This window comes from Grammomys surdaster, unplaced genomic scaffold (genome assembly GCF_004785775.1).
Source record: "Grammomys surdaster isolate TR1022 unplaced genomic scaffold, NIH_TR_1.0 139, whole genome shotgun sequence".
NCBI classification, from domain to species: domain Eukaryota; kingdom Metazoa; phylum Chordata; class Mammalia; order Rodentia; family Muridae; genus Grammomys; species Grammomys surdaster.
In genome coordinates, this window is record NW_021604597.1 from 14,722,283 (window position 1) to 14,741,257 (window position 18,975).

Here is an 18,975-nt window from a genome sequence, read left to right on the forward strand (position 1 = left end):
ACCTCATCATGAAAACTATAGTACATCACAGTATGTCCCCCACAGTATATCTCTCTGTCCACACATTTTCACCTGCAAATGTTCACAATGGGTCATTGGTCTGGTTCTAGGTCTCTGGCTTCTGTGTCACCATCAGTACTGGATATTCACTCGGACTCCTCCTGGTTATCCTGTTGTTGCCCTGTGTCATTGAGATCTTGCAGCTTGGATCAGCAGCAAGACTGGCCCTTTCATAGACAACATAGATTTTGGGGTAGGCCAACTCAAAGTTCTTGATCTAGACCTGGGTGGTAACTAAGGTAGTCAGGCTGCTACCTCTCCCTTGTTTGCACCACCAGGGTGAGCTCTCCAGTGCTGCTCTGGCTAGGCCACCCAATGCAGCCATTGGCAGGAGGCAGGACCATCTCTCCTGTTCTCATGCCCTCAGACCGCTCACCCACACTCACACCTCCCTGCCTGACTAACCAGCTCCCCTGTGCTGCTTAGTCGAGGTGAGGGGGCCCTGTCTCCCAAGTGTTGCTACCAGTGAGGGCCTGGGCTAGCTCTCTCTCATATTCTCAGGGCTGGCTCACCTGTGACTTCACCATCAGGGTCAGTTCCAATTTGTTGCCCAGGTGAGGTATAAAGTCTACTTTCCCAACAGGAAGGGGCAGGGATAGCTCTCATGACCTGGGAGTCACAGGTGGTGAGGGGCAAGGGTGGGCAGGGCATCACCCCACACTCACTCTACCTCATGGCAGACAAGTGACTAGGCCAGCTCTCTTGAGCTCATGTCCACAGGCCTGCTTACTTGTTCCCCCTCCACCAGGGCCACCTCTACTCTTCTGCCTAGGCAAGGTGCAGGGCCTGCTCTCCTGAACACTGCAGCCACAAGGGTGAGGGGCCAGCTCATGAGTTCTCATAACCCTGGGGTCAGCAATCCTGACTGACTCAGGTGACAGGGTAGGGGGCATCACTCCAACAGCTAGGCTACCTCATGACCAGGCCTGTTCTTCTGTGCTCAGAGTCTGGAGTTCACTCATTTAAGCCTCCATAGCTCTACTGTGCTGACGAGATGAAGTGCAGGCCTAATTCTACATTTTAAGTCTTTAAAGCCACATCTCCTTCACTATTTTATAGACATTTAACTTTGTCCTAGCTGATCTGAAATCTTCTGTTACCTATGAAATCCCATATGAGTTCAAGACTGGCTTTGGATTCTGTTTTTTATTTTCTTTTTGCTTTGAGATACAGTTTTGGTTTGAATCGTGCACAATTTGAAAAACCCTCATGAGTCTCCTGCATCAGTCTCTCAAGCGCTGGGATTACAGTGGTATACCACTATGTCTGCTTCAGACTCTTTCTGTTGTTGTTGTTTGTTTGTTTGTTTTCGAGACAGGGCTTCTCTGTAAATTCCTGGCTATCCTGGAACTCGGTCTGTAGTCCAGGCTGGCCTTGAACTAGATCTGCCTGCTTCTGCCTCTTAGGGCTGGGATTAAAGGGGTGTACCACCACCACCTGGATTCAGACTCAACTCTTCATTGCTGATTTACTTTTGAAGCAGTAAGCACAACTTATCATGGGTTAGAATAGGTTTTCTTTTCATAATAGAAGAATTTCTGTTTCTGCTTTTTTTCTTATAAGTCCTCTGTTCATTTATAATTTAGGATCAGTTTGTTAAATAGTATGAAGAAGCTGGGCCTGGTGGCATAGGTCTGCCATCATAAATGTTCTGGAGGCTTAAGTATGGAGATTTTGTGACTTCAAGGAAATTCTGGGTAAACTTAGTGAGATTCTATCCCAAAACAGAAAGTAGAGAGAAGGCTGGCGACAGATGAGGTTCAGTGTTAGAGGGCTCACCTAGTACACACATACCCTTTGCTCAGGCCTCTGTCTCAGATAAACCCAAACAAAAACAAACCAGCAACAATAACAAAATCAGAGTGAAGAAATTCTATTACTGTTATGATTAGGAATAGCACTGTGTTCATCTTTTCATCTGGAAAAAAGTTTTTTTATGATAATGATTTTCAATTTATGTTAATGGCATATCTTTTTAGTAATTCAGGTCTTCCAGTAATGTCTTTGTTAATATATAAAAATGTTTGTTCATTAAATAGTTCCTATCTATTGATTGTGGTTTAAAAGTTAAGTGTAAACTGCAAGCCTCACAGAATCATGTGTCTGAACACTTGGTCCTTTGTAGAAAGTGCTGTTTGGGAAGGTTATCAAACCTTTAGGAGGAGAGCCTTCATGGAAGCAGTGAGTCACTGCATATGGGCCTTGTGGTTTTAAATCTGAGACTCACATCTGATTTACTGTCTGCAGTGTATCATCTAGTCGCCTGCTCAGGCCACCGCATCTTCCCTGAGGTGATGGAATGTATCACTTCAAACTGCAAGCCAGAGCAAATCTTCCTCCTTTCAATTGCTTCTTTTCAGGAATTTTGGCCCAGAAATAAGAAAAGTAAGAAACATAGTATCATTGAAAATAATTATGCTTACATTGCTTATAGATTAATTGTCATCATTAAATATATCTCCATACTGCATTTTTTATGCCTAGGCTATTCTTGATCTTAAATCAGATAACTTTTTTAAGTTCTAAAAGTTAAATCGTCTTGTATTTCTCTGCACACGTGATCTGTTTGTTCAGAATTTCTCTCTGTGAATCATCACCTCTGTCTTTCTATAGCTTCTTTTGTGTCAATCCCTACAGCACTTTCTTGGTTGTCTTGTCTTCCTATTAGAAACCTCAGTAGAAGGCAGGATAAATGCTGAGAATGATAGTGGATACATTGTTGGATCCATAAACAAAGCTATGTGAGATTTCTGAGACCTAGTGAGAAAACTGCAAGTAAACATGACAGGAGTTTTGTAATCTTTGTTCATAACATGGGTTGTTCTTGGAATATGTTTTTGTGCTTTTCCCAGGTGTAGCAGATAGGAGTTACTTCAGGTGTTGCTATTTATGCTGCTATGAAAAACATGTTTTGCCATGTGTGTCTTGCCCTTTCGATTATATACTTCACTCAGGGGACTCTTCTTGACCCTCAAAATATAAATTTGTTCTTAGTTATGGTTTCATTGCTATGAAGTAACACTGTGACACAGCAATTCTTATAAAGGAAAACGTTTAATTGGGCCTGGCTTACAGTGTCAGAGTGTCCATTATCATCATGGCAGGAGCATGGCAGCGTCTAGACAGACATGATGCTGGAGGAGTTGAGAGTTCAACATCCTGATGTACAGGCAGGAGAAGGAGACTGTTCCACTGGGTGTGGCATGAGCATATATGAGACTTCAAAGCCTGCCCCCACAGTGACACACTTCCTCCAACAAGGCCACACCTCCTAATAGTGTCACCCCCTATGGTCAAGCATTCATACACTTGACACAAAAGGAGGGACAGAGGGAGGGAAGGAAAGGGAGGGAGAGGAGAGGAGAGGAGAGGAGAGGAGAGGAGAGGAGAGGAGAGGAGAGGAGAGAGAGACAGACACCGGGACAGGGAGAAAGGTAAAATATGCTGCTCTAACCAACAGGAAACTTTAGTTTTCAACAGAACAAATGGCTGGTGATTTCTTACGCAGCAGCACGAGTGATGGGATTAGTTATCTTTCAGAGCTGCAGGCCTCTTTATGGGAGCTCATAATTCCAGGCTCTTTCCACCTCCTGTCAGTCCAGTATCAGCTATTGCTTTAGTCGCCACAGTGGAAGATGAAAACAAAGACACTCACACACTGACTTTTAAAGTCTAAAATCGGAGCAAAATCATCTCAAAGCCAAGCCTTCTGTCAAGACACTGGGGAACCTGATGCTGTCCCTGCCCAGACGAGAGAAGAGCCAGATGCATTGGTGGCAGTCTAACCCTAATTCTGACACTGACTTTCAACAGATTCCCCTTGCTTCCAGTTTTAACATGTGCACCTGACAATATTTGTTTACTCAATGTTCATCTATTGTTTGGGCCAAATACTGTATGACCATAGAAATAAAATGGTAAATTTGAGGAAATCTCTACCCTCAGATATTTGCTGTAGTCACAAGCTCCTGGTGAGGAAAATGTGTACTTTATCATACATGGTCTTATTTTAATGGATCTTAGTGGCAGACTTCAGTTCTAAAATTCCAAGTCTCTACTTTAAAATGCTTCAGTCACAGTTCAGGTCCTCAAGTATTTGCTCAGATGTGTCTTCTCTGGAGAACATGCTTCCCCTGAGAGCCTGCATTCTCTAGAGTGAAGTCAAAGTTCAGAAGCAGAGAGACAAATGCCATCACTTCCCTAGCACTGTGTGTGTGTATGCGTGTGTATGTGTGTGTACTGTGTGCATGTGGTGTATGTGTAAACGAAGAAGTTACTGCACAAGTCTCAGCTATTTTGAATTTAATATGGAGAGTTCTTCATAAAAGACGGTAGCAAGCAAGTATGATTGAAAAATTTTGGAACAGACATTTTTGCCACACTGTGTACTTTCCCGATACCAACATTTTTCTAGTCTCATGAATAAACCAAATTATGAAACTTAGAACACTTCCAAAAATTGGCTTTACAGTTACCTTTCTCCTAGAGGAATATTTATTGGCACAAAGCAGGAATATGAATAACAGTAATAGCAAGTACAAAACTGGTTGCCAAGTTATTTAATCTCTTAGATCTCCAAGTGGGTGCCAAGGCTTAATTTTCTTCTTGTCTCCAGCTGAAATAGCTAATGATTAAAAAATTTTATAAGATGTTTATGCATTGTCTTTAAGCATAATGTAACAGTTGCGAAATTGTGTAAAATATGCAAAGAATTTTATTCACTTCCTGTAGATGTGATTGCGGGATTTCCTTTTTCTTTCAATACCAAGTGTCAAATTCTTAAACCAAAGCCAAAGATTGGTGAAATGGGAAGTTGAATATTTCTCTGTTGTCTATAGACTCATGAATAAAAATTCTGAATAGTTACACATCTCATCCTGCTGTTATTCTTCACGTAAGAGACCCTTCCACAATGTAACAGGCTTTGATTAACTTACCACTTGTTTGTACTTCCTTGTTGTGCACATAATAGTGCACACACACATGCAGAGAACTATGCCTTTCTTTCTCGATTTTTATCTCATTCCCCTGTGACAGGCTCCCTCATTCAACCAAAAACTCACTGTTTCCACTAGCCGGCCAGTCTGTAAGCTCTTAGGAGCTGCTTCCTGTCCTTGCTCCCAGGTGGAAGTGCTGGAGTTACAGCCACTTGTAGCCTTGTCTTTTAAAAAAGGTGTGTGCTTGAGATTTGAACTTAGGCCTACTTGCAGATCGAGAGCCCTAACCCCCCAAAAAATCTAAGCCCTTGCTTGTACTTTAAATTTACTTAATATTGGCATGATTATCTTCCTTTCTCAAAAGCAGGTGGAGGGAGAGAAGGATAAATGTTGGTCAAATGGTACCAAGTTAGAGCTAGACAAGAGACAGACATAGTGTGCTGTTGCATAGTCAAGTGACTATAAATAGTGACAATGTACATATATTTCAAAGAGCTATAATAGCAAAGCTTAATTTTTTCACAAAGAAATGCTAAATGTTTGAGATTGAGATATTTACCCTGATTTGAATATTATAAAAGATATATATGTATTTAAACATTCCATAATATTCCACAAAAGGTACAATTTTTTATGAGAAAAATCAGTTAAATGGGGTCAGAGACCATGATCAAATATGTCAGAACCTCTGGATTTCCCACTTGGCATACAGATATGGCTTCTTTCAGAAAGCTGGCAATGGTCAGAGAAGCTTTCTGTAGCCATCTGTATTTGCTAACTGCATTGTGTTTTCAACGGCCCAGTCTACTCCAAAATCCATATATCCAGTCATACTTTTCTTTGTAAGAACCACACTAAAATTTTAGTCACCAAAATACACAAACATGGACTCTTCCTATCGTAATTTCCTGATATTAACAAAGTATCTGAGGTTGAGACATTTGCAGAATTTGTTTCTTATAGTCCCATCAGCCAGAATATCTAAAATCAAGGCACTGGAAACTGTTATATGGTAAGAGCTTGGTCTCTGCTTCCAGTACACACTGAACTCTGCCTCCTCCTTGGATGGCAGAAGGCAGAGAAGAATTTTGTAAAAACATATAGAATGTCAATAAGTGACATAAATATCATTTATTTTCACACAATACGTATCACCTCTACAAAGCCCTTGATAGCATTTATAAGGGTTTTGCCCCATGACTTAGTTCCTTCATACTCCACTTCTTCATTCTATCACATATCACATTAAATAGGGTTAATGACATTCGGAAATTTGAAAGCATCATTCAAACATGGCACTGTCGTCAACCCCAAGGTAGTCCAGCCTCTCAAGGATGGTCTCTGTCTTTGGTCAGGCTTTCAGTAATCATTCTCTGGTCCACACAGCCCGTAGCTTTTCTCACAGGAAACTTTGAGCTCACCAGAGTCCCTGTACCATACTTTCCCTGTATCCAGTGGCTAGTTCTATTCTGCACTTTGATCTTTTTCTGCTACAGCTGCCTGCTGAGGAGGTCTCTGGCTATCATGGGAGGCAGGGGTGGGGGTGGGGTGCTACTGCTTCTTGGACCTCAGATTATACTTTTCTGCCCCTATTCAGCCTTGGCACCCTGACCACACCTCTCTGCCACACAACTCATCTTCATTTTCTTGCTTAATAGTGATTGCTGAAGACAGGGCAAAGACTGTGAGGGAGGAAGGGAAAAGCATCAAAGAATCTGCAGTTTCTTGGCAGTGGTGGTGCACGCCTTTAATCCCAGCACTTGGGAGGCAGAGGCAGGTGGATTTCTGAGTTTGCAGCCAGCATGGTCTAGAGAGTGAGTTTCAGGACAGCCAGGGCTATACAGAGAAACCCTGTCTCAAACAAACAAACAAACAAACAAACAAGAACCTGGAGTCAGGCTTGCAAAAAAATATTACTTATGTACTTAATGTGCATATATTAGTTCATATATTAGGTATGCCTGTGCACCATTTTGAACTTGATGCCCAAAGAGGCCAGAAGAGGCCATCAGATCCTCAAGGAATGGAGTTACAGTTATGAGCTGCCATATGGATGCTGGGAACTAACCCGAGTCCTGTGGAAGAGCAGCTAGTGTTCTTAACTACTGAGCCATCTCTCCAGCCCCTGTGTAAAATGTATTGGCTCCATATCATGCTTGTGGCATTATGTGGTCTTAGAGAACTATATACTTCATCAGTTTGTGTGCTTAAAGGACATTTGCCTTGTCTACCAATACCACTCTGCGTTGACTTCACTATGGCATCACAGATAAGTTGTTGTTACTACTGCTACTGTCGCTGCTGCTGCTGCTGCTGCTGCTGCTACTACTACTACTACTGTTGACACAAGGTATCACTGCGTTGCCCAGCTTGGCCTTGAACTTGGAATACTTCTGCTTTGGCTTCCCAAGTGGTAAGATTACAGGTATACACCATTAAACCAAATTTAAAAAATAATTGATTAATAAGTATTTTCTGATAATAAGAGAAGGAAAAGAAAGGAAGGAAAATTGAACTGTTAAGACAAAATGCAAACTACTTAAAATCAGTATTGAATCTTGGTTTAAAATAACATGTGTGAGAAGAAAAGCATTTACCTTCTGCTGTGGAAATGTGTACTCTGTCATCGCAATTTCAAAGCTGTGGGTTCCTGTGTCCTGCGTCTTCTCCCATAGAGCTTTGAGGAACTGCACAGACCCACTCTGAATGGACAGGGGCTCAGGAAACAGGCTCTGAATAGGCATATGGATGGACATACCACATTACCTCTTGGCCCAGTGATAAAATCTAATGAACTCCGAGGTACTACATGGGCCCACTTTGAACATTAACATGATGTCACTTTAAGTGATACAACAGAAATCTATACTGAAGAACAAATATATGATTTAGCTCACACTTCTGAGTTTCTAAGAGAAATTTTAAATTAATAAGAGTTTATATTCTTGCCTATACAAACACACAATATTGCAATATAATGCTCTCTTCATGATTTCCCAGTATCATTAGTTAGTTGGAAAGAGGTAAATATAAATATTCATATTGACTTTATCAAGTATCTGAGAATGAGGCCATACAATTAAGACCAGGGTTCAAAAGAGTCTATTTATATACAGAGTGGGTTACTAAGAATGGAGATCAAACAAAGAGTTCATTATCTATGTGATGTGAACATTCTGAGTGAGTATGGGACAAATAAAACATTCTTCATCCTAAAGTGTGAAATGGGTGACTAGTTTTAAAGCTATAACTTCTTTTTGTTGTCAATGAGATATTACACTTAGATAGAATTCATCATAGCCAATGAGAATCATCTTTTTAATGGGCATGTTAAACTTGCTTACATATTTACTAATCTGTGACGTGACTGGTAGCCCTTGATACGTTGAAATGTTCCATTTACAGATGTGAGAGGCCAGATCAATTTATGAGAAGAATTTTGTAAAAGCATATAGAATATCAACGAGTGACATAAATACTGTTCATTCACATACAATATCATACATGTTATTCTTTATCATAAGGTATGATACAACAGTGAGATTGGCTTATAAATCATATTTTCATAACAGTGACTGAAACTTTCTAGACAGTATATGCACAGCCTTTTACTTAGTGCAAAATACTAAACATTTTTCTAGGAAAATCTCATGACTGTCATTAAAATGAGCGAGTGGCTGCTTGTGCTAACTGGGAAAAGTAGAGACTCATGAATCTCAAGTCAGTGACTGACAGATTTTAAAAGTTTATGAGACAGTGACTGCTGTCGTTTAATTTGTGCACATACTCTTGAATTTTCTAATTATTATCAGAGTCATGCAGTACATGGTGTTTTGTTTCAAGAAGAGCAGGACTTGATTTAATGACTCATTAATCCAAAAAAGAGCAGTTCTCAGAGTCTGAGGACTCCATGTGCGAATCTGACATGACAGTAAGCATTGGCCAAGCACACAAGACCAGTGATGGGTTTGTAATTACCGAATAAATGAAGGTTTGTTGTGGCTTTGTCCCCAAGCCTGGATTTACCTAGACTGCATAATATCATTGGTGTGGAGAAAGAGGAAAAGCATTACAGTAAGATTAACTTGAAGAAAACTTTACAAAGAGACACTTAATGGTGATTTTCCTTAAAATGGAGGAGGAAGAATTACACTGTCAATGAAACAGATTGAAAAGTGAAAAATAATTAAGCTTTCTTGGTGTGCTTTCAGAAAGCTAAGAACAAAGCCAAAGATGGAGCCAAATATAAAATCACTTGAAAAAAAAAGAGTGGAAAATTATTATTATTATTCTAAGAAAAAAGAATGTTAGTTTTATGTTTATATGCAATTTGGCTCACACCAAAGTCTGAGCTGTTCTTTGCAAGATGTTATTAAATGTTCTTAAGAAAACATACTGCAGTAAAAATCGGCAGATTCTACAGCCTTTCTTAATTACTGTAGTTATATTTTATGATTATGAAGCAGTCAGCACCACATTTCATTGTTTCCCCCAATAAGCCTGACTTCATAAATAGAGTTCTCAGTTCTTGTGACTTTAAAATTCTATTTAATTTGGATTTTTCTTTCCTTAGAAGTTTTGTTTGAAATTTTCATATAAGCATATGAGGTGTTCTGATCAAGTACACTCCTCTACTCCTCCTCTGTGTTTCTCTTTTACTCTCCGACTACTATTCCTTCCCAGTTTCATATGTCCTTTCCTCTCTTTTCAAGCCTAATGACTCCACTAAATGATAACAGAATATACATGGGTATTTGACCATCTGTTGGAGCAAGGGTAGCCTCTCAGGAGCTGCATCCTAGAAAAACCAACTAACCCTCTCGAATCATTCTTCAGTTTCCTGTGGCTTTTCAGCTAAGGGTGGGGCTTCATGATTGTCTCCATCTTCTGTGCTCTGATTTTGTCTGGTTTGATCTTGTGCAAGCTGTCACAACCATCGTGAACTCATGGGCAGCTGCTATGTCTAGAATCACTGTTTTGCTGTGGTCACTCGCTACTTCTGGCTGGTACAATTATTCCATCCTCTCTTCCGTGATGATTCTTGTCTTGGGAGGGAGTATGATATAAATGTCCCATTTAGGGCTGAGCATTCCAGGCTTTTATGCTTTATGTGTTGACCAATTGTGGGTCTTGTAGGAAGCCGTGTTTGCGCTGGCAGAATCCAGATTCTTCCTAGTAAACAAGTAAATTGCGCATGTGCCATGGTAAAAGCCCGCCAAAGTTAAAGCCCATCCCATGGCGTTTTGGCGCACAAAGAGTAAGCAGCCAATCAGAGGTGAATACACCACTCTAAGGGTATATAAGCAGTGCTTTCCCGGGCCTGGGCGTCTTCCACCATTTTGTTTTTGGGAATAAACGTGTTCCTACGGAAGGATCCTGATGTGTGTGCGCGTGCGTTCTTGCTGGCGAGACGATTACACGCGCGTCCCACAGGGTCTCTGTGTTATTTGTTAGTTGCCATATATTGAAAAAGGAAGCTTCTTTGATAAAGGTTGGGAGATGCACTATTCTACTGGTATAACAATACATCATTGAGAGTCAGTTTAGTCCATTTAGTAGAAAAATGGTGCTGTGGTCTAGCTAACCATAGGTTCTTGTCCCTGTTAAAGATGCAGACATGAGTTCCATCTTGTGGAATGGTCCTTAAATGGCGCTCAGCCCCTCTTCCCTTCCCCCCTCTATAATGCCACTTTTGGCTAAAGGATTAATAATCCAATAAAAATGACTATAACCTCACACCATAGCAGCTCTTCAGGAGCCCAAAGAACATGAATTATACACACCTGTTGGAAGAGGAGCATGATCTGGATCCATGGCTGGGGTGCTTGGCTGACGAGGGTGAAGCTGGACTTGCTGTACAGGCAGTAATGACCCTTTAAGGAACAGGTAAAGAAAAGCTTTGCCACACAACTTCTCATAGTATCTAGAAAGAACACAGCATGGAACATTCGTTATACTTCCTGATCCAACACCTGAGATAATGCTTATACAAAACACATATCAGTTCCTTTAGGACCCATTCTTGAGTTTCTCAGGAAATAAGCTGATGACTCCAAACAACTCTACATTTGGGAGTGGATCCATTTCATGGAAGGTTCATATTTTAAAGCTATGTAAATATGCCTAAATGGATATTGTTTAGACAGGTTGTATTATGTCAACTTTCATCTTGTCTTAAGCAACATGCAGCGATGAAAAGATCAAGCGACCCTTAGAGAAACAAAAGACATCCAGTCAATACAAAGATCTACATGCCATCATGCCATAGTCATCTGATTGGAGTCATTGAAATGGTGACTGAGAGGATAAGCTAATGAATAGAGGAAGTGCAGAATCTACTGGCAGTGGGTAGTGTGCTGTGAACTGTTGATGCTCTTCCTTTGGCTGTGTGTGAACCACAAAGATAGTGTTCAGTAAATACCTGTCAGAAATTTAGACTCCTATGCCTTGACCTGATATGGTTAGAGAGGCAATGTCAGTTTGAAAACCAACAACCAATAGATTCCAAGAACATTCCTTAAGGACAATAAAGTGTTGGAGGGTGATGGGGGACTGAAGAAGTGGAGAGCCATACATTCGGGCAGGAGTAACTGGATGAATGAATGCTGTAGGTATAGGTTATGTGTGTGCTAGGCACTGTGTGAAGTTCTGGACAGTAACAGTTATCATAGATTGGCTTCCACATGTATCACATGCTGGGGTGCTTTTAGTTTTTCCAATACTACACGATAAGTGGTATTATTGCTTGAATCTTAATTGTCACCCAGTGACTCCTAGTTAAAGGCTTGGTTGCTAACACGTGGACTTTGAGGATGAGGGTGAGTAGACATGAGAGTTCTAGCTCTATCATTAATCTCTTCACAGATTCATAATAATTTGATGGCATTATGGGGAGGTGGTGGGAACTCGGAGGTGGAGCCTAGTTGGAAATAGTAGCCTCGCACAAAGGGGACACCCTGGAAGTGTATATCATGAATAACAGAGCACGTTCTGATAGCTTGCTAGCACCTCCATTGGATGCTAACTTTACTGCCACAGAATGGGGACAGGTCCTTTCCTAGTGCAGTGGTTAATGGTACTCAAACCTCGGTTCTATCACTTACCAGTTATGTGATCTTGGGTCACTTTCACCCCAATATTTTAGTATCTACTTTTGCTATTCGGAGAATATTAACATCTGACAGCAGAGAATAAAGCATTTGCTATTAGCACCTGGCTAGTAATCCTGCCTTACTTATTATTTTGTGCTGCTGTGGCCATAACTTACAGAACAACATAAAAAAAGATTTATTTCAGCTTACAACGTTAGAGGGATTCAGTTTATCGTGGAAAGGAAGGCATGGCAGCTCATGGTGGTAAAAGATATGGCAAAGGCTGTTCACATATAACAAGCCAGGAAGCGGCATGTACAGGCTGGGGCAACGGACTCAAAGGTCCAGCCTAGAAACTTGCTTCTACAAGTCAGACCCCGCCTTCTAAGGGTTCCACTGCCTTCCCGAAACATAGCTATTAGCTGCAGAATGAGTATTTAAAACTTTAGATCTTGCCTCTGTCCACAGTGATTCAGGGGCATCTGATAATGAGAAATGTATTTAACCTACCTTCAAAAGCACCAAAATTTCTTTACTTACTCATTTATTTATTTTTGAGAAAGGGTCTCACTATGTAGCCCTGGCTGTCCTGGAACTCTCTGTATAGAGCATGCTAGCATGGAAATCACAGAGATCTGCCTGACTCTGGGTTGAGTGCTGAGTTAGGCATGTACCATCATGCCTGACTATTCCAAAGTTTTTGTAGTCCCAGCCATGTGCTAGGGCTTAATTCCAAAGCCTCCTCTGAGACTCAAGGAAATCTTAGCCATGATCACACATGAAACAACAACAACAACAACGAACAAGTGACATACTTCTAAGATAAAAGTACAGAAAAAAAGTCCCATCTTAAAAGAAGTAGGGTATAACAAGGAAAGATGAAGGCAAGCAAGACTGAACCCTAGCAGGGCAGACATCCAACCTGCAGCTCCTTCTCTGGTGTCCAGAACACAGGATGCATTACCTGAGCCCAAGTGGCTTCACCGCCCCTGTATTCTGTAATTTGGTGTTCACTGCCCAGATGGCCTTTCTTGTGTGCTGATCCCACTTGGCCTGCAGCTTTTTCTGGTACATATCCCACACCTCTGGAACCTCTCGTCCCCTGGGACTTCAATTTAGGCTTTACCCTCATCCTTCTTACATAGCTCTTGCAGGAAATCCAACCCTACTACGTATTATCTGGCCTCTCAGACTTTTCTTTAAAACTTGGGTGGAAGGCTCCACGACCCTGCACCTTCTACATTCTTCATGTTTGCAAAGATAGCACCATGCGGATGATGCATGCCAAATTCGGCTAGCAGCTCAAGGAGGATGTGGACTCCCTTGGATCAAGGCTCTGGTGGCTTCTCAGTGCCCAGGTGCACGGGGCAAAATATGGAAAAACACTTAACTACACGGCCCTATGAAAACAGTGCTCTCTGGATGCTCTGTCGTTAAAAGAAAGACTTTCAATTACATTTTCAGCTTTAAATTCTAAGTACCTGGAGTAGGTAGGGCATCTTACCATTCCTAAAACTTTCCTGAAGATATGTTTCCAATTGCACAGTTACAATTTGTGTGACTTCTGTTCAGTAGCACTGATTTTTTTTTAACTTATAACCTCTCTGCCTGTGGCTATAGGCTCATTTCCTTTTCTGGACAAATGCATTTTAAAATGTCTTTTTACTCATGATTTTCACTGTAAATTAGCCTACAGCAACCAGCAATAATCATGCTTCAACCTAAATGCTATGTCTTTCCTCTACCAAGTTAATTAGTTCACTACTTTAGGATTCAGTGCTTCTCAAAATTAACAGGTTGGTCCAATTCCCAATAGAGTCTTGCTCCAGTCTGAAGCATCATGAAGACAGTATTTACTGTCCACATTTCTTCTGACAGTCTGCTCTTCTAAACTTGTACCAGTGTCACCCATTCAATTTTGCTGAAAGCCATTCTAGAACTTATCTAGTCTCCAAAAGGTCTCCAACCTTTTTCAGTTTCCTCCTTCAAACCCATTTCAAAGGCCTAAGAGCTTTGGGATCAGTTTTCACTATTTGTTACTTTTCTGTTGCTATATTCATGATACTTGACAGACACGATTTAATGGAAGGAAGACTTATTTCCAGCTGCAGAGTCACAGGCATTCAGTTCCTCACAGTGGAGAAAGTACTGTAGCAGAGCTGTTCGGTTCACATAAGCCAAGGCTCACTTTATTGGTATCATGTCGAACAAAGAGTGAATACAAGTGTCAGAGGTCTTTGTGGGCTTAATTTGATTGTTAACTCAAAGGGATTTAAATCACAATGAAAACAAACCTCTGTAACATCATGAGAATTATTTCTGTCCTATCTGGATTATGTTAACTGAGGAGGGACCTACTCTAGATGTGGAAGCAACCTTCCATAGGCTGGGTTCATGAATACAAATGAAAAGTGAGGTGAGCACCTATGTTCATCTCTCTGCTTCATGATTGTGAATGTAGTGTGGCCAGCTGCTTTAGGTTCCTGCTGCTGTCCTCCACTCCATGAGCGACAGTACTGACAGAGTGTGACCCCAGGTACATATCTTCTTCCTTAAGTCGCCTTTGTCAAGTCTTTTGTCATAGTGATGAGAAAAAATAGCTAATGAGTCTTCCCTCAGCAACTCAGTTCCATCCACTAAGCCCCATCTCCTGAAGGTTTCGAAGCCTCTGAAACAGTGCTATCGTGCATGAAACCAGCATTCGAAGTATGAACCAGAGCCTGTGGGAAACAACTCAGCTTCAAACCATAAAGAATCTTGTGACAGGTATAGAGCTGGCAAAAATTCTCTCCCTTTCTGTAGGCTGTGTCTTAAGTCTGTCTTTTTTTTTTTTTGCATGTACAGAAGCCTTTTAATTCATGCAATGCTGTTTGTCAGTGGTTGCTATTATTTCCTGGGGTACTTTGATCTTTTTCAGAAAGCTTTTATCTATGCCTATACATCTTTAAAAAGTTTTTAGGTTAATTTTAGAATTTTAATATCTATGGGTATTTTGCCTGCATTTATGTATGTGTGCCGTGTGCATGCCTGGTGCCTACAGATGTCAAAAAGGATGTCAGATTCCTTTGAAATTGGAGTTACAAGTGGTTGTGAATCACCGTATAGGTTGTGAGAATCAAACTTCAGTACTCTGGAAGAACAGCCAATGCTCTTAAACTTTAAGCCATGCATTCAGCCACCATGTGTGTATATCTTGAAATGATTTCCTCTAGAATTACAGTTTCAAGGTTTCACAACAAGGTTTTGGATCTATTTTGAATGAATCTTTTTCATAATGAAACCCATTATTTGCTTTTCATCTTACTTTGGATAACACCTTCAAGAGAGGCATTGTTCCCAGCACATGAAATCTACTGACACTCTTAATGTAGAAGGGTTAACAGGGCCACTCCATAAGTTATTCTAGAGTGTTTATTTGTATAGTATCTGTTGCTTACTAAATACAGAGTTTGCTGCAGAATGTCCTTATATTTAGCTATTTTTATCATGCCAAAAATACAATAACATAAAATTTCTATTTTAACTATTTAAAAGTATAAAGTTTAATAGTATTAGGTATGTTTTATTATGTGTAACTATGTTTGATGTCTAGTTCCAGAAGTTTCTCATTATTTCAAATGGAAACCTTACATCCATTAATTAACTATTACTCATTCTTAAACTACCCCATAGTCCTTTGCAACCACAAATATAATCTTTTCTCTATAGAGTTGCCTATTTTGGATACTTCATATAAACGGAATCACATACTGTCCTTTTCTGTATCGTTCCTTCATTTAGTATGTGTTCAAAATCATTTGTATGGTAGTACAGATCAATACTTTCTTTCTTTTTGATGCTAAATAACATCCCACTGTGTGGATATACTCCATTTATATATCTATGGGAACCTGGTAGTTTCTTCCTGTTGGCTGTGATGAGCAGTAGTACTTCTATGAACATTTATAAGCATTTTTGTTTTAACGTTTGTTTTCAGTTCTTTGGATATATCTATCTTCCTTGAAGATATATGTGAAGATATATGTGAATATATATTTTATTATACGTAAATATACATATATGTATTTATATATAATATATGTAGCAAAATATCTGTCTTCCTTGGATGATACCTTCAAAAAGCAATTCAATCTAGCACATGACACCTACAGCCACCCTCAGTGTTGAAGTGTTTAACCTAGGCCATTCTGTAAGCTATTTTTTTTAAAGATTTATTTATTTGTCTTATTTATATAAGTACCCTGGAGCTGTCTTCAGGTACACCAGAAGAGGGCATCCAATTCCGTTAGAGATGGTTGTGAGCCACCATGTGGTTGCTGGGAATTGAAATCAGGACCTCTGGAAAAGCAGTAGGTGCTCTTAACCACTGAGCCATCTCTCTAGCCCCCTGTAAGTTATTCTAAGTGTACACACACACACACACACACACACACACACACACACACTTATTTGTATGTGTGTACACACAAACACACACAGTTATGGAATTTCTGAGCCACATGGTAATTTTATATTGAGGAGTACTCATATATTTTCAAATAATGATTTCCTTATTCTTATAATGTCCAAATTTGAAAATAAGGCCATCCTACTGTGAAGGAGATGTGTTTGAACAGAGAATGCTGCTGTGACTTCCCTGGTTTTCAGATTATACAGATGGAGAACAGTCTTAGGCAAATAGCTCACAAAGCAGGATCTCTTCTGATGAGGTGATTTAACCACTGATCCTCCCAGAAAAAGGTTATTGTTGCAACATTATTTACATTTTTAGACTGATTTCAGAAACATGGTTAATAACCTCCCCAAACGCAATTGATTAAACTTTAAGTATGAAATTTATTTCCAACTGAACTTGTTTCTGAATGACTGCACTACACTTGCTTTTAATATATACTAGAGACAAGCACATGTGCATCTTCCAAGCTCAGTCACACCTACCACTGTGTAGAGCCTGGCGTAGTCCTTAGCCAATCATAAAACCTTTCAGGACAGAGCATTTGGAAGAATGCAACATTTCCCCACCATAACCTCCTGATGTTTGCCAAATACAAGTTAGCTTTCCAAACAAAAGGATGCAAGAGAAAAGTCAACATCAAAAACAATCAGAGATACATTTAGGATATTTTCATAGGAGCTCTTGGAGTTTGTAGACATGAAAGTATTTCTGGAATTTATATGAACTTTAAATCAAATACATGCCTCCCTCTCATAATGCTAATATAGTTGATTTCTGGCAATGATACAGAGTCATGCTGTGGTTACACCAAGTCAGCGGGAGGCCATATGTTATAAATAAACATTTGGCTCTACGAAGCATAGATTTATCAAAAGTTGTGCAGAGGCAAATGAGGCCAGCAAGTAGGGATCCCTTGCAGGCACCAGCCCACATTGTGATTCCTGCAGGCACTGAACCACGTGCTATCAATTACTTTACAATTCTGCATACGGCATAACAGCAACCAGATTTGAGGAAGAGAAAATTTTAGGAAATTTTATGATTAAATTCCACTAAAATGAGTTTATTGACATTTCCCCCACTCTCTGAAGAGTGTACAGGACAAGCATACAATCGTCTGGATATGACTCATTTGCTTCCTTCGTCTCCAGCTGGACGTTCTGAATTAAGACCTTGTATCCCAGATGCTTCCAGTGGCATCCTGGCCACAAAGTGCATATCACACTCCGAGGCTCTTGTTAGAGCTTGCCCTTTTAGTCCTAATGAGCCTGGCTTTCCTATGACAGTCACCATTTCTGTGTTGACTGAAGAGGTATGTGGCTGTCATGAGAAAGTTACGAACCATCTTGTTCAAGTCAAAGCTGCTAACTAAGGCTCGTGGAATAGAAAGGAACCAACAATGTGTAGCCAATTATGAAGACATTCTGTGAATCTGGATGCCAAATTTGGAACTCTTGTCTCAAAACAAAAGATCGCCGAATATGCAACCCTTAATAACTATCTCAGACCTACTGGCCTTCATTTCTCTCTCTTATTCTCTCTTCTCTTCCTTTACTTCCTCTATATCTTTGCTGGGTGACTTCCAAGTGAAGTTAGGCTAGGTGACTACTAACGTATTTTGGTATCTTGAAGAATAAAACACTGAAAACTGTCTCTGGTGACAGTGTAGGCTACGTCCCAGCCTCTATGCAAGAAACTCCCCAGGCTAGTTGGCGATGGTGCACGCTTTAGTCCTAGGACTCAGGGGCAGAGGCAGATGAGTCTCTGAGTTCAAGGCCAGCCTGTCTACAGATCAAAAGATTTCCCAGCTTTCAGACGTCACAGTTGCAAAAATGTAGCTGAAACCAGACAGATAACCATGGGTCTACGCTGTATGCTAAACACAGAATGGCAGTAAAGAAGGGTGCAAAACCTCATAGTCTTAACCACTGAGCCATCTCCAGTCCCCAAACCACATAGTCTCAATTGTTTTTCTTTTTAAAAATAAGTCTTACTTTAATTAGAATACAGAGCATTAGGTTTCATCATACGGTTTTCAAATAAAATTTGATTTTGTTGATTCTCTTTTCCTATTATCCCTGTCAGCTCCCTGAGTCCACGGTAGCCCTCCATAACCTACAGCCTCCTTTTCCTTACCCTCAGGCCTCATGTGTCCTGTCATCTCCACAGTGCTACCCTTTCTGGTGTCATAGCCTAGGCTGCACTGACCTTTACTTACACACACACACACACACACACACACACACACACACACAAGTTAACATGATCTAGGACCCACATATGAGACAGGATGTGTGATTTTTGACTTTCTGAGCCTGAGTTATCTCACAATATAATTCTTTCCTGTTCTACTCATGTTCCCTACATATATCATGATTTCATTTATATAATGAAATAAGATTCAGATATGTACACAAAAGTGCCACATTTT

At 40.4% G+C, this 18,975-nt stretch overlaps 1 protein-coding gene across 1 annotated transcript in view; it reads right to left on the reverse strand.

Annotated features, from left to right (window-relative positions):
• The window catches only part of Veph1 (ventricular zone expressed PH domain containing 1), a 181,436-nt gene that overhangs the window by 50,325 nt on the left and 112,136 nt on the right, over nucleotides 1-18,975 (reverse strand). The window contains exons 10-11 of the mRNA XM_028763573.1: nucleotides 10,781-10,920; nucleotides 7,595-7,729 (exon numbers count right to left, since the gene is read on the reverse strand). Coding sequence (XP_028619406.1) covers nucleotides 7,595-7,729; nucleotides 10,781-10,920 — 275 coding nt within the window. The remainder of the gene's footprint in view (nucleotides 1-7,594; nucleotides 7,730-10,780; nucleotides 10,921-18,975) is intronic.